Source organism: Marmota monax, unplaced genomic scaffold, assembly GCF_021218885.2.
Source record: "Marmota monax isolate L192 unplaced genomic scaffold, Marmota_monax_Labrador192_F-V1.1 WCK01_AAM20220418_F8-fsc00160, whole genome shotgun sequence".
Taxonomy (NCBI): Eukaryota; Metazoa; Chordata; class Mammalia; order Rodentia; family Sciuridae; genus Marmota; species Marmota monax.
This window is the reverse complement of record NW_026694183.1, coordinates 1,972,647-1,987,690: the sequence shown is the minus strand read 5'-3', so window position 1 is coordinate 1,987,690 and position 15,044 is coordinate 1,972,647. Positions and strand designations below refer to the sequence as shown.

General features: G+C 57.5%; 1 protein-coding gene across 1 annotated transcript; it reads right to left on the bottom strand.

Moving 5' to 3' along the window:
* Nucleotides 1-1,594: 1,594 nt before the first annotated feature.
* Kcnc3 (potassium voltage-gated channel subfamily C member 3) lies at nt 1,595-14,267 on the bottom strand. The gene is given in 6 exon segments (XM_046466222.2): nt 1,595-2,286; nt 4,971-5,076; nt 5,078-5,097; nt 5,345-5,536; nt 6,820-7,927; nt 11,926-14,267. Coding segments are annotated over 6 exon segments (2,331 nt in total). The 5' UTR covers nt 12,814-14,267; the 3' UTR covers nt 1,595-2,269.
* Nucleotides 14,268-15,044: the final 777 nt, after the last annotated feature.

Below are 15,044 nucleotides of genomic sequence, written 5' to 3'. Positions count from 1 at the left end.
GGATATGTCAAAGTTGTGGGAAGGATTTGGAGCATCCCAAAGGCTGAAATTGAGCTGAAGAGCTGGGTCAAGTCTTGGAGGTTTAAAAAGTGCTGGGATGCGGTCGAGGGAATTTGGGGGTGGGCATATTGGGGAGGGGAAGGGAAGCATCTGTGTGCAGAGGCAAGGCCCCTGGGGCGTGTGGGGATTTAGGGGTGTGGGGTGCCAGGGTCCCTCTCAGGAATCCTAGATGCAGGTCTCATGTCCTGGGAACAGAGGGAAAGGGTTGGGGAATTTTATGTGCTAGGGCCAAATCATCCCAAGAATTCTAGGATGGCAGGTCTGAGTCCATGCAGCAAGAATAGAGGCGAGCAGATCCCTGGGAGTGGGGTGGGGGATGAGAGGGTGGAATTCACCAGAGGGATCCTCCTAAAGGCTGAGGGAGCAGCTGGCAGCAGCCCACCACTCTTGCCTCATCCTGCCATCTGAGCTCAGCTCTTTGTTGGCCTGGTTAGCAATCTCTCCTTTCCCTGAGCCCTTTCTAGGATTTTGTTTCTCCTTATGCGTGATGGGTTGGTTGCCCTCTTGGGGTGAAGGGTAGGAAGCCAGGACACCCTCCTGTGGCTTAAAGGCCAGCCCTACTCCTGGAGCTCCCAGCCCCCTACTCGCAGCACGCAGCCCCTGGTGGCTTATTGCTGAGGAGTTGGAGCAGGGTCCAGATCTGGGAGGCATGCAGAGTGCATTTGGGGGGAGGTGCCCCAAGATGTAACTGGCATAATTTGGACTTATTTACACAAGTTGATGGGAGGGGGTGTCCTATGGCTCATGGAGACCTGAGAAGGCTTTTTTGGGGGGTTGGGGGAACGGCTACAGCCCCTCCCCCTCCATCCTGGGGCCCAGATTGTGGGTGAGGGGCCTGGGGGTGTCTGCTGGCATCATCATTTCGGTTGCATATTATTAATGACTTTTTGATTTTTTTTTTTTTAAAAACCTTTCCCCCACCCCCCACCCCCAGCTCCTTTGACCTTCTTCCCGGTCACCCCCGAGTCCCCCCACAGGGGGGAGGGGAGCGCTAAAGGATGGAGGGCAGGGTTGGGGGAGCACGGCGGGTGGCCCGGGGAGAGCCTGGGGGGGTGGCAAGGGGTGCAAGGCGTAGGGACACCCCGCTCAGGCCCGCGATGCTGCTCAGGCTGCGGGATTTCTCGTAACCTGGGTGGGGGGAAGGGCAGAAACACCAGGAGGAAGCATGGAAATGCGAGTGCAGGGAGAGAGAGACCCCAAGACAGGGAGAAAAAGAGAGAAAGGGATGGAGAGGGCAAGAGGTAACCCAGAGAGACAGAGGTGGCCAGAGACAGAGACGGTGAAGAAGACAGAAATAAGAGACAGGAGGACGGGGAGGCAGAGACAGACATGGAGACACAAAAAGAGGGATGGCAAGAGACAGAGATGGACCAAGGAGATGGAGAGAGAAAGAGAGAGAGAAGTGAACAAATCGGAGCGTCAGTCAGCATCCACAAGAAAGGTTCAGACACAGGGAGGGGGAGAGACTCAGGATTAGGAGGCGGTGGCGCCCACCGAGCCTCCCCCCCACCCCACCCCAGCCCAGCCTTTCCCTGCCCACCCCTCCCTCCCCGTAGACCCCTCATCTCAGGCCAAAAGGTGGGGGACAGCAAGGCGGGATGGTGGGCAGCAGGGGCGTGGGGAGGGGCCGGTGGAATGCATGTGGGGAGCAGCCAGTGGAGAGGGCTTGGAGGGAAACGGGCTGGGCAGGACAGCAGAGTGGGATTGGGGGCCATCTAGTGTAGGGAATGGGGACAAGGCGGGCAGGGCTGTGGGGGGCTGAGGAACCAAAGCTGGCAGTGCCCTGGGGGAGTGAGAGAACTCCAAGAGCAGTGGGCGGGGGCAAGGCTCATCCCTGGGGCATCGTTCCAGGGTCCAGGAAGGTCCAGGCAGTGTCAGTGGTGAAAGGATTTGAAGCATCCCAAAGTCTGAAAAAAATGGGCTTCTGCGGGTGAGGGGAGGCGCTAAGGGACAGCTCACGGGACTCAAGATCCAGGAGCAGTGTGTGTGGTTTCTGAAAGCTTGGTCCGTCTTCGGTTCTGCCAGCGTCTGGGGGGAGTTCCATGGCTTTTCTACAGAGCCAGGGGCGCTGTCTGAAGGCGGGAGTCCTGACTGTAGGAGAGGGCCTGGGGGTTTGAAGCCCAGTATCGTGGGGACACCCCCTCCCAGCCATTCCCAATTGCTAACCTGGGGGGAAGGGGCAGGGGGGACCCGAGGGTCTCACGAGGTCTCAGGCGGTGACAAGAGCTGGGGACAGAAATACAGAGAGTCACGGCGGGGGGCGGGAGGATGGTCGGGGAACCCCCCAACACAGCCTCACTGTTGGGGGGACGGAGAAACGCCGGGATCTCTTCCTCCTCTCTGGTGTTTTCCGGGGAAGGGGAGCAGTGAAATGGGGCGGCCAGAGACTTCAAATGTGGAAGGAGCTTCCGGGGTGGCTGGGGGAGGGGCAGGGGAGCCAAGGCTGGGTGGGCAGGGAGAAGGCGGGGGCAAGGGTCAGGTGCAATCAGTGGTTGGTCAGGGTGGAGGGCAGACAAGGAAGGAGGGTTTGGGGGAAAGGAGGGAAAGAGGACAACTGGGGTGGGGAGGGGTCTCGGTGGAAGGGAGAGTCCTGGGAAAAGAAATTGGGGTGGGCATTGGTAGGGAAGGATCCGGACATGGGTGGAAGACTCAGCCAGCCCCATCAGCTCCAGCCATCATTTGAGTTCAATGAATGGATTTGGGCATCGTAGGCAGAGAAGCAGGGACCTCCCCATCCCCCACCCATATTCCCCCGTCCTCTGGCCCCCTCCCCCCTCCAATTCACCAGGGCCCCTCAGATGTGGGGGGGAGAACAAAGGGTGGAAGGGCTGGGTGCAAGCAGGGGGAGGGGCAAAATGAGATAAGGGAGGGGAGTGGGGGAGAGTAATGAGATGAGAATGGAGGATGGTGAGGGTTGCAAAAAGGAGAGGCAGAGGGATGGAACCAAGGAGCAGGCAGTCCTTCCTGGACTAGGAACTGGAAGCCTGGGTCCTCCCCGTGTGCTCTATGGCCTGGGGTTGGTCAAACCCTTCCTGAACTTCTGTGGAACCTAGGTTTTAGACAAGCTATCCCTGGGGACTCCTCAAGTTCCCCGGTGGCATCTCCTTAGACTGCAGCAGAGTTTCTTTTTTATCTTTTTTTTTTTTTTTTTGGTATGAGGGATTGAACCCAGGAGTACCACTGAGCCACATCCCCAGCCCTTTTTATTTTTTATTTTAAGGCAGGGCCTCCCTAAGTTGCTTAGTGCTTTGCTAAATTGCTAAGGCTGGTCTTTAGCTTATGATTCTCCTACCTCAGCCTCCTAAACTGCTGGGATTACAAGCATGCACCAGCACACCTGGCTCCTATGGTGCTCCCCAGACCCCACTCTGCACTCCCCCCACCAGGGTCAGCTCAGCTCCAGCCCTGCTGCCCTCCTGGTCATTTCTTTGACAGATGGCCTCAGCACCTGAGGGCCTTGACACTAGCTGTTCCTTCTGCCTGGCTGGCTCTTTCCACCCTTCAGGTTTTATGTCATCTCTCATAAAAGGCTTCCACAGATCCCCCTTATTTGAAGTGACCTGAAAAAAAAATCTTTTTCTTATTTTCTGCTTCCTCCAACCAGGGTTTGGCAAACTGTTTCTATAAAGGGCCAGAGAGTGAGCCTTTTTGGTCTGGGGGCTGTGTGGCCTCCACTCTGCCTTTGTAGTCAAACAGTGGATGCATCCCAATAAAGTTCTGTTACAAAAACAGCTGGCTGGATGCGTTGGCCCCTGGGCCTCAGCTTGCCGACCTTTGCTCTGGACTGGGAACCATGATGGCAGATTCTCCAATACCTGGCACTATGCCCTTAAGAATTCATTGCTGAAGGAGCGAATGATTGGATATGTGAAAGGAGCCAGGGGCTGGCAGGCTCTGCAGGATGACAGAACATGTTCACTTCCCAGCCTGTGCTAAGCGCTGGATGCTTCATCCACGAACACCTCTGCACACTCTCATTCCCTGTCCCTCTTGGTCCCTGACCCCTGTCTGCCTCATCTCTTCCTCTCTATTCCCACAGCTCCATTCAGGCCTCATCCTCTCCCCTGGACCCTCACCGGTCTCCTGACTTCATCTCTCCTTCCAGCTATTTCCCACAAGGCCCCCTTGAACTGCCCCTGTCCTGCCCAGACTCACCTGCCGGCCTGGGCTCCTGGACAAGGTTCCCAGCCCCCAGCCTGGCCTAGCTTTCCCGTCTCATCTAGCTGCGGCTTTCCCTTCTTGTGCGACCTGGTCTCCCAGGCTTTGCCTCTGTGGCTCCTCTAGTCATTAGCAGATAGAATTAGGTCTCTGGCTCTCAGCCAGAGCTCTGGCCCACTGCAGACCTCTGATCCTAAGTCCCATTCCTGAGAGTTTTGCTTGTACCCCTTCCTGCCCTCCCTGTGCCTCCTCCATCTGAGCCTAGATCACCTCTGCCAGGAGCCTCCTAGGTTAGTGCCTGTTCCCCACCTCCCTGAGCTCCTGGGACGTGGGTTTGCTCAGGGGAATCCCTATGCCCAGCTAGTGCTGGATGCTGATGGGGACACCAGATTAAATGCTGGCTCACCCCTGAGGGCTTGAGCCATTCTACACCTGGGTGTCCCAGGTGTGCATCCAGGTTTCCTGATTGAATAAAAAAATCCAGGGGGGAAATGTGAATGGGGTGATGGGTCAGTCATGGGGCAGGGTGTGGGGGTCAGGCACCAGGTGTGGGAGGGAGGGTAAGGGTTAGTTCTCAGGGGTTAGTGAGGGGCAGGGCAAGTCCTGGGGTAGGTGGGTGAGGGTCCGTGTCAGGAGCTGGATGCAGCTGTCCACGGTGAGGGGTGGGAGTCTCGGTCAGTGGGGGCTGCATGTTCTCAGAGGGGTTAGTCAGGAGGGAGGGGGAGTCAGGAGGGACCAAGGGGGCTACTTACCCCGGGGGGAGGGGATTCGTCCACTAGGGGGATATCCAGGCCGCAGCGTTGGCGTTGAGGTCGGGCAAGAAGCTTGGGGGGCCTGGCTTACGCCAGTCTGGGGGGGGCAGTGGGGGAGCACCAGTGGCTGGGGGTGGGGGAAGAGGCCAGAGGGTCCAGGGTTGGTTGGGGGGAAATGGAGATGGAATAAAGACAGGCGAAGGGTCAGTGGTGAGGAAATTTAGGGCAGGGAGGGAGAGGAGATCTGGGAGGGAGGCTGTTAGGGACTAAGGGAGTGGGGGAGGAAATCCAGTGCCTCCACCCCCACCACTCGCCCCTCCCCCCTGGACAGGGGAGAGAGGGAGGGTCCCAGGGGCCCACGGAGGGCACCTCACCTTTTCGAATGGAGCCATCAGGGGAGGGGGCATAGTCGGTAAGGAGGAAGCAGGCTCGGTCGCGGCTGTAACGGCCCCGGCTTCCAGGTGTGATGGGGCTCTTGTCCTCCGGGGACATGGCAGGCTGGTCAATGGCAGGGCAGTCCTCGTGGGCCAGTGCTGCTGCAGCTGGATCCCCATTGGGGCGGGGGTCTGCATCCAAGGAAGTCAGAAGGAGACAAGAGAGTGAGGTGCTGGGGAGCTGGAGGAGGCTTGTGGGTGCTAGAGGGTATTGGGAAGGGAGATGACAACGGGGCATGTTGGGGACAAGGTATTAAGGGCAACCGGGATGGTCAGGGTAGACAGGGTGTTGGCAGAAGCTGGGCCAGGTATAGGGTGCTGGGTGTTAGGAGGTGGTGTGGGAAGCAGGCTGGGTGCTGAGAAGGACCAAGGCAGAGCCCTGAGTTGGTAGGGCAGGGCTGCGCTGGGTGGGGTACTGGGGCTTGGAGGGGATGGCTGCGGAGGAAGTAGTGGGTCAGGAAGTGACTGTTTAGGGACAAGTGTTGGGAGCTGGAAAGGGCACCATGGGGAAGGGCTGGGGAGGTGATAGATGAGGGAGGGGGAGGTGGGGGTCCCCTAGGCTCTGACTCCAGCTATTTTTAATTGGTGTGAAACTGGGTCAGTGGCTGAGGGAGCAAGATGGGGACTGGGCGGCCCAGCTCCCTTTCTTGGCCTACTTAAGACCTGGGGGGTGGGGCCCACCTCTTCCTCCTCCCTGACACCCAAATCTCTGCCTCTAAGGCACGGACTCCCCTGGGACACAGGACACACGCACACAGTCAACTTTCTTCTCCCTCACCTCATCTCCCCTCATAGCGACATCTGTCTGGGCTCTCTCCAGTCCCCTCGCATGCTGTCCTCTGCAGAGCCCACCTGGTCCTGGTATCCAAGTAACCTTTCTGTCCTATGACCATATTGTCCACGAGGCCTTTGACTCTTAGTTTTCAGACCTGTCTCCCTCTCCAGCCTCACTGTTACTAGATCCTGGACTCCTGCCCACTGCCCCTCAGCTGTCCCCCACTACTCACTCAAGTCTCGGCTTTCTTTAAGTGACATTCTGACCCCTGCCTCAGACTCCACTATGTCACCTCTGGCCTTGGGGCCTCAGGACAGTCTCTGAATAGCTCAGATGCTACAGCTGTCTTCTGCCTGCCTCTGTCCTGCTGGGACTCCTGTGAGACCCTGTGTCTCCCCTGGAGCCCCTCCTGGGTCCCTCTCACCAAATGCCAATCACTCCTATTTCCACAGCCTCTGCCCTGCTGGCCTCTTGGAATAGTCTTGTCTCTCCCCATAATTCTCTTTCACGAGATCCACGTCTCCGTTGCAGTGTGCGCCTCCTCTCTGGCCTTTCCTCTCCCCGCTCTGGTGCCCACCACCCTGGTCTCTCTGAAACTCAGCAGCCACTCCTCCCAGCGATCCCCAGGTCCCAGCCTCACCTGCCCTGTTGATTTCAACCACCTCCTCCTGAGCCAGCGGGCAGGGCTCCCCAGGGGCCGGCAAAGGAGGCAGCCCCATAATCCCCAGCCCCCCTGCACGCCCCCTGAGCAGCCCAGGGTGTGTGTGTGGCCCTGAAGGGTAGGCCCCAGCCACAGTCACGCCCACGGAAGGTGGAGTGATGGGTGGTGGGGGGCTGATGCCACCACTTCCATGGTGAGGGTGGGGTGGAGGTGGTGGGGGTGGGTCAGGCTTGCAGTAGTTAGGAGAGCCAGGCTGCGGGGGTCGGGGGATATGTTTGTTCTTCTTCTTGGGTAACTTCTGTTTGGCCATAGCCAGTGAATAGTACATGCCAAAGTTGTTGACAATGACGGGCACGGGCATGGCGATGGTCAGCACGCCCGCCAGGGCACAGAGCGCCCCAACCAGCATCCCCGACCACGTCTTAGGGTACATGTCTCCATAGCCCAGGGTGGTCATGGTGACCACGGCCCACCAGAAACCAATGGGGATGTTCTTAAAGTAGGTGTGGTTGGAGCCCAGGATGTCATCCGGATCAGCGCCAATGCGCTCTGCGTAGTAAATCATGGTGGCAAAGATGAGCACCCCCAGAGCCAGGAAGATGATGAGCAGCAGGAACTCGTTGGTGCTGGCACGGAGCGTGTGGCCCAGCACACGCAGCCCCACAAAATGTCGGGTCAGCTTGAAGATACGCAGGATGCGGACAAAGCGGACAACGCGCAGGAAGCCCAGTACATCCTTGGCAGCCTTGGAGCTCAGGCCCGAGAGGCCCACCTCCAAGTAGAAGGGCAGGATGGCTACACAGTCAATGATGTTGAGGCTGCTTTTGAGGAACTCCACCTTGTCCGGGCAGAAGGTGATGCGCATGAGGAACTCGAAGGTGAACCACACCACGCACACCCCCTCCACGTAGGTCAGGAAGGGCTCCGTCTCCACCTCCACATTGGTGATGTTCTCTGGTGGAGCCCCCGGGATTGGGGAGGCCTGTGTCACCGTCTTGTTGCTGATGTGGATGAAGCCCTCATGGGTCTCCAGGCAGAAGGTGGTGATGGAGATAAGGATGAAGAAGAGTGAGGCAAAGGCCACATACTGCAGGCAGGATGAGAGAGAAAAGCAGTGACCCACCAGAAGAAAGATCCTTCCAGTGCCCCTTTCCCTAGCTTCCTGGGGTCCAAACTCTGGGGGAACCATGGTACCCCAACCCTGTGGCTCCAAAACTTCTAGCATCCTATTCTCTCCTCCAAAACCAGTGAAAGGGTAGAAACAGAGGCTGCAAGACAGGAGCTGGCCCCATCATATGCAGTAGGAAGCCTTCCCTGGAACCTGCGTTCCTAGCCCCTCCTGTCTCCTAGACCACTGCCCCTGCCCTCCTGGTCCCTGGACTCCATCTCAGGGCCCCCTGGAAAGGTCCAAGTGTTGTGCTGAAGGATGGGGGTGAGGGGGACTAAGATCACACACCCTCAGTGTCTTAGAAGCTTTGGGACTCAGCTTGGAGCTGAGGGAAGGGGAAGAATGGAGAGTCAGAACCATGGGGCAGTAAAACCAAGAAAACCTGGGTTTGATTTCAGCTTTTAACCTACCAAACTTGGACAAGGAGATTTTATTCATGTGGGATTATTGTATGGATTAATTTATATGAGTGTATAAAGGGCTTGGCTCCAAAAAACATTTTTGGTCCAGTGCCGGGAACACAATAAGAAGATCTGAACCTTTACTGGGATATAGGACATCAGTTAGTGGAGGGCAAGTCTGAGTCAGAGACAGGTCAGGGTTAAGAATCTCAGTGCCACACTGGAGTTGTGGCTCAGCGGTAGAGCACTCGCCTCACACATGTGAGACTCTGGGTTTGATCCTCAGCACCACATAAAAATAAATAAGTGAAATAAAGGTATTGTATCCACCTACAACTAAAAAATAAACCTAAAGAAAAAAAAAAAAAAAAGAATCTCAGTGCCAATGTCCAGGCCCCAGAAAGGGGAGATAGAGGACCTCACAAAGGAATAGGCAGAGGTAGAACCAAAAAGTGGAGGTAGGAGATCAGAGCCCTGAAGGAGGTGTTGAAGGGTTAAGCTACAAAAAAGGAAGAGGATAAAGAAGTAGAGAGAGGAGTGGCTTAAGGCTCTGGATAAGGAGTCAGGGGCCTAGACATTTGGGGAGAGGACAGGGCAAGGATCAAAGGTGTGAGTAGGCTGTTTCAAGTTGATGGAGAACCATAGTCCTGCTACATAATGGTGGGGGAGGGGTTGACAAAAGCCTTGAAGAGGGGACAGAGTCAAGGTTTGGGAGAAGGCAGCCCAGGGGTCACACCTCTAGGAATGGCAGTGGGCTTTATCAGCTATGTAGAGGGGAGGGGTTAAGAGTTCATGCATTGGGAAAGGAAGACAATGGGTGCTGAGGTGAAGAGGGGCCTTTAATCAGATGGGTAGTGAAGGCACAGAGGATGGAGGGGCGGATCGACTTTTAATCCTAAATGCACACTAGAAAGCAAGGACAGTGTCCAGCAACAGAGGACTCTAGACCCTGGGGTAGGCCAGGGGGTTAATGCAGGCCCTGTTTCTCCGCAGTGGTTTACGAGGCCAGAACACTCTGCAGAGCGCATGCCCACTGCTTCCCCGCCCCCCTTCGTGCCGGGTGAGTGGCACAGGCTGCGGCACTGCAGTGGGGGCGGGCCAGCAGGGCCGGGAGGCGGGGCGCAGAGAGGCCAGAACCATGGACAGCTCCCCCGCCGCAGTGCGCAGCCGCAGTGGCGGGTGCCTCCTTAACCCTTTCCAGGCTGGAGCCCAGCAGGCAGCGCAGCCGCAGTGCTGCTTTACGGCAAGAGGCCCCCTGCCAAGCCTTTGGTTAACTCCTTCCCTCCCAGGGCAAAGGGGAAGGTGGGCACCCGCCGCAGTACACAGCTACAGGGATGGACAGCGTCGGGTTGATTTAACCCCTTGCTCCGGGCTGGCTCAAAAGCAGAAGGGATAGAAGGACACAAAGTCCCTGTAAAAGGAAAGGAGAGATTACGAAGGGAGAAGGGAGGTAGGACCGGACCCTCCACTTTGCATTGACCAGCGCTCCCAACTCTAAAAGCAATCTTATTAAGAGGCTGGAAAGTGCTTGGCACACCGCGGACACTCAGAAAAACATGTGTGCCAAATGAATAACCTCCGTAGCTATCCTGGACCCCTAACCTGACCATTACGGAAGGACTTCACATTCACCTTCCCCTTCACCTCAGCACCTTTCAATGGGGTCACAAGAGGGAAAGGCGCCCCAGGCCATGGGGGGAGGGGCCGCTAGGAAGCCTGCGGGGGCATCTGGGGCCGTGTCCCTTCCGCACCTCTACTTCTCACCTCCCCCAACTCAACCCCAAATCTTGCCAACTCAGGGCTTCCCAGGGACCAAACTTTATGCGGTGCCTCGGGGGCACCCCTCCCCCTACTCCCTCCCCCGGTGCGAATGCGGCACTGCGGCTCCTTGTCCTTCCTGGCCCAGGACGTGGCACCGTGGGGGGGAGGGGCCGGATTGACTCCTCTGGGTGTTTATGCCCCTCAGGAGGCTCGAAGGGGACACTGGGATTGCTCCTTTTCCCCTCTTTCCAATCCCCCCATTTTGAACTGCCCCCTTTCTTTCCACTCATTCCCTCTCTGGGGTCCCTGGGACCGGGAGGAAGTTAGGAGGAGGAAGAGGTTCAGAGGAGAACCAAGTGGAGAACCATTTAGCCTGGGAAGTTCCAGATGCTTGAGAAAGTTTTTTTGGGAGAGATGGAGAGATCGATGGGGGAACTATGGACTTTTGAAGGAGACAAAGTTGGAAGAAAGAAAAGGTTAGGGTGTGGGGTCTTTGGGTCACTTTGGTGAATGGAAATAAGTTGAGGGGCCCAGTTCTGGGCTTTGGGGTGAGGAAACTTGAGAAAGGGGCAGAAAGCAAGGCTAGGGGAAGGGAAACCCAGCAGGTAGAAATATCCTAGACAGGACAGAAAGAATTTAATCTATTCTGAGAAGTTTCTGGGCTTATGACTTGAGATAAAGTTCTGCAGCAGGAGGGAAGTCACTTCGCAGACCAGGAAAGGAGCTAGGAGCTTTTGGAAGCAGCAGTTCTTAGAGGCAGTGAGGTATGCAGTTGAAGGAATGGAAGGGAGAGGTGGAGGCATCTGTGGTGAGGAAGAGCAATTCAGGAGAACATGCGGGGTTCTGGAGAGGAAAGGCATAGTATAGGGGCTTGTGGCTCTTCTGGAAACATGAGGAGGCTTGTGGAGGAAAGTCTGGGGCTCTACGAGGAAAGTCCTTAGGATGGGAGTTGGTGTACAGGATGCAAGAAGGGACATGAACAGAGGGGGCAGAGGGAAGTTCCAGGAGGGAAGGTGCCCCACCACTCTGTTGTAAAGGGTAGAAGTGTCCCGACTAGGAAAGTGCTTTGAAGGTTCAGAGAGATCCAGGAAGCTCTGAGGTGCAGGTGGGGTTTGGGAGTGTCAAAATAACCAGGAGACCAAAACTTGGAGCTCTAGAGGTCTTCTGGGATACAGGCTCAGGGAGAATGGGGGAGGAGTTCGGAGAACTGAAAGAGTGAGAGTTGAAGAAAAGACTTCAGAGGTTCTGGAGGAGGTGAGGAATGTGGGACAGTGTTAACAGGGTCTTGATACCTTGAGGGGTGGGAAGGAATGTCTTTTGAGGGACTGGGGTTGGTCTGAAAAACTGAGGACTGAGGGAAGTCGGGGGGGGGGGGGGGGGGTGTGTGTGACCAAGGGTGGTGACAAAAAGTTTAGAGGGAATGGAGAGCCTCTGAGGATTGAGGAAGGTCTTCAGAAGGTCTTGGAGGGGCCCAAGAAAGGCAAGGCAAGTGTGATTCACAGGAGGAAGGGAGTTTCTAAGGATCTAAGGTGGCCTGGGGCAGCAGGGTGGGCATGGAGAGAGGTCTGGGAGATTCTAAAGGTTGGAGAGGCATCATTTGAGGACTTGGGAGGTGTGTTTGGAAGACTCTGGTTTGGGGGAAGAGGCTTCTAAGAATCTGGGAGCAGAGAGAGTCCAGAACAGGTTGGGATGGGGCACCCCTGAAGGTCTAGAGGAAGGGTCTGGGGTATTTGGGAGCTCCAAGAGCGCGCTCACCCTGGCGGCCCGCGATGAGTAGGGGTCCTCGAAGAGTGCCCACACTCTCGGCTGCCAGCGGCGCCACCACGTGCCTCCCGCGCCGCCCGCTCCCCCTGGAGGCCCCCCGGCGCCACCGCCCGCGTCTTGGAAGCAGAGGCGCTTGAGCTCGCCGCCAGCGCCGTCCAGGCCGCCGCCGCCCGCGCCCGCCTCGTCGTCCAGGCCTGCGTCGTGGGCTCCTGCGGCATTGGCGGCGTTGGAGGCACCCGAGGAGTCGGGAGCCTCGAAGGAGTCGAGCGCCTCCTCAGCATCGCGATGCTGTCGGTACGTCATCCAGCAGCAGGCCTCTACGTCGGTCTCGTCGATGCCCCAGAAGCCCAGCTCCTCTTCGAAGAGCGGCCCGCACACGTCGGCCGGGCAGTGCAGCTTGCCGGTGCGGTAGTAGTTGAGCACATAGGCGAAGACGCCCGGGTGTCGGTCGAAGAAGAACTCGTCTGCACCCGGATCGTAGTCGAAGCGCGCAGCCGCCTCGGGCTCCGTCAGGCCGGCTAGCCGCGTCCCTGGCAGGGTGCGCAGCGTCGAACGGTACGTCTCATGGCGCACGCCGCCCACGTTGATCACGATCTTGCCGCTGTCGCCACCGCCGCCGCCGTGCCGCCCCATGGCCGCCGCCGGCAGCCCGGGGCATGGCTCGGCGCGCCGGCCCCCGGGCCCGCGGGGTGCCGGGGGGCCCGCCGAGGACGCGGCGGGGCCGGGCTGCGCTGGCTGCTGCTGCTGCTGCAGCGGCGGCGGTGGCAGCGGCGGGGACAGCGGCGGTGGGGACTCGGGCAGCTGTGGCTCTGGTGCCGGCTGCTGCTTGCTGGCCCCCTGGCGCCGGCGGAACGACGAGACGCAGACTGAGCTAAGCATTGGACGGGGGGCGGGGCGGGAGAGGCAGGGCCAAGAGGGGCGGGGCTCAGGGAAGACACAGACGTGATTGGGTGGGAGGAGAAGATGGACGGAGGAGGCGGGCCCGAAAGGGGCAAAGGCCGACGTGATTGGATGGGAGGAGACGCTAGAATGGAGGGACAGAGCCTTAGTGGGGGAGGATCCGAACTGATTGGCCTGAGGGAGTTGGGTGGGGCTAGGAGAGGAGAGGGGCTGATACTCTACCACTGCCTAGCTGGGTGAGGCGGAGCCACAAATGAGGCTCATCGGTTGGATCTTTGGGAGCAAAACGGAGGGGCGGAGCGTCAGAGGAAGCGGGACCCGTAACAAACGTTTCTTGGCTCAGCAGCACAGTGAAAACGGAGAAAGCCGGGCAAGATGTAAGAAAGAGACCTGATAGAACCGAAAAAAGGGTAGCCAGACTGGCCTGGAGGGGCGAGGTCATAATCTGAGAAGCCGATCTGGTTGGACTGAGAAGGTCCGGAGAGAAGGGTCAGAAGAGAAATAAAAAGAGATCTCTCCCCGGGACCTAAAGCTTTGGCAGGGAGGACCCGGGTGTTGGATAACATAGGTTGGATGGGGCAAGACCTAAGAGCATAGAGCAAAGAGAGTCCTGATTAGCTGGGACAGTGAATGGGCAGGACTGAACTAGGGAAGGGAACTGGAGATGGACCACTTTCTCACGGAATGGGACTGGCTTGAGTGAAAAGGGACAGGGAGAAGGGAAGAGAGATTGAGAGACTGAGACCCAGTGAGAAGGTTTGAAACAAGTGAGGCTTGAAAACCTGAGAGCGTCTGAATAGGACTTAGGGAGGAGGAGCCCAGGCAGAAAGCTGAGAGTGCTGGGCCTGGAGAATGAATGAATGAATGAAGGATAGGTCGGGACCGAGAAAAGTAGGTGGGGTCTACGAATGGTAGACAACCCCTTGAACCGGCTGTAGGAAGGTGAAACTAAGGAAGGAGCGGGACTTTAAGGAGCTTGAAAGGCATGGGTGAGATGGTGGAGAAAAGGGACGAGGGGCGGGGGAATAGAGGAAAAGTGAGACTTGCAGAGTGAAAGGCTACTGTGCTGGACAGAGCGGAGGGACCTGGAAGAAGGAGAGTCTTGGAGTCCTTGGAGCCAAAGATCCTCAATGACTAAGGATCACTGACGATTTAAGGGGCAGGGTGAGAACGTCAATTGGTGAAGGAAAAGAGATGATGATTAGACCACAATGGACTGCAGATTGGAGGATGAAGAGATGGATAAGAACTGGAGTGAGCCGAATGCACACAGAAGAGAGGGGAGGGGGAGAAGCCAAAGCGTCTAAACTGAGGCAATAGGTGAGACCAATGCAAAATGATGCCGAGTTAGGTGTCAGAGAGGTCTGGAGTGGGGGCAGGGGTCGGATGGAGAGTTAGGGGCGGGGCCAGAACAAGGAGGACCGCCTTGAAGCGTCAGGCCCCGCCCCCAGAACGGACCTGGGCTCTAGGAGGCAGTGCGCAGACGCAGGGGCTGGGGCGGAGCCAACGACTGCGGCTGGGTTTCTGAGCGAGGAGGTGCCTGTGGGAACGAAGGGGGCGGGTCAGAGGGCTGCGGGCATCCTCTGGCTGCGCGCTGCCTTGCCCGCTGCCTCCCTCTGCCTGTGCAGCGGTTGGTTGGTGTCGCCTCTCCACCCCATCCTGCTCCCGTTTCTGTGTCTCTGGCCCCTCTTTTCTCTGCCCTTCCCCTGGGTCTCTGAATTTGTCCCTTTCCTTTTGAGGCTTTGCTCCTCTTCTCTCTAAAGTTGTCTTCCCTTGCCTGGCCATGGTTTAGAATCCCATCCCCATTCTCATTCTTTTGGTCTCTACCTTTTACTCAGGGAGTGCCTCTCTAGGTCTCTCTTCCTCCCATTGGGTCTTTTGTCCCTCTTTGAGTCTCTGTCACCTCATGATCTCTATCCTCTTCTGTGTCTCAGTCCCCCACCCCACCTCACCTGTTTCTGCCTTTTCTGGATCTCTGGGCCCCCCTCTTATTTTCTGACGAACTCCCTCTCCTTTCCTTTCCCTCTCCCTATTTATGAGTGGTACCAGCCAGCTGCTGCACCTGCAGAGGGTGGCATCAGGCCAGGCACCGGGTAGCTAGAGGATGCTGGCAGCCCCCTGGTGTGCCCCCTTCACCTGCTCATCTCTGCCCTTTGTCGTCTGCTCTGTTGACTCACTCTAATCCTACTTTCTCTCTGAGTCCTCTTTGG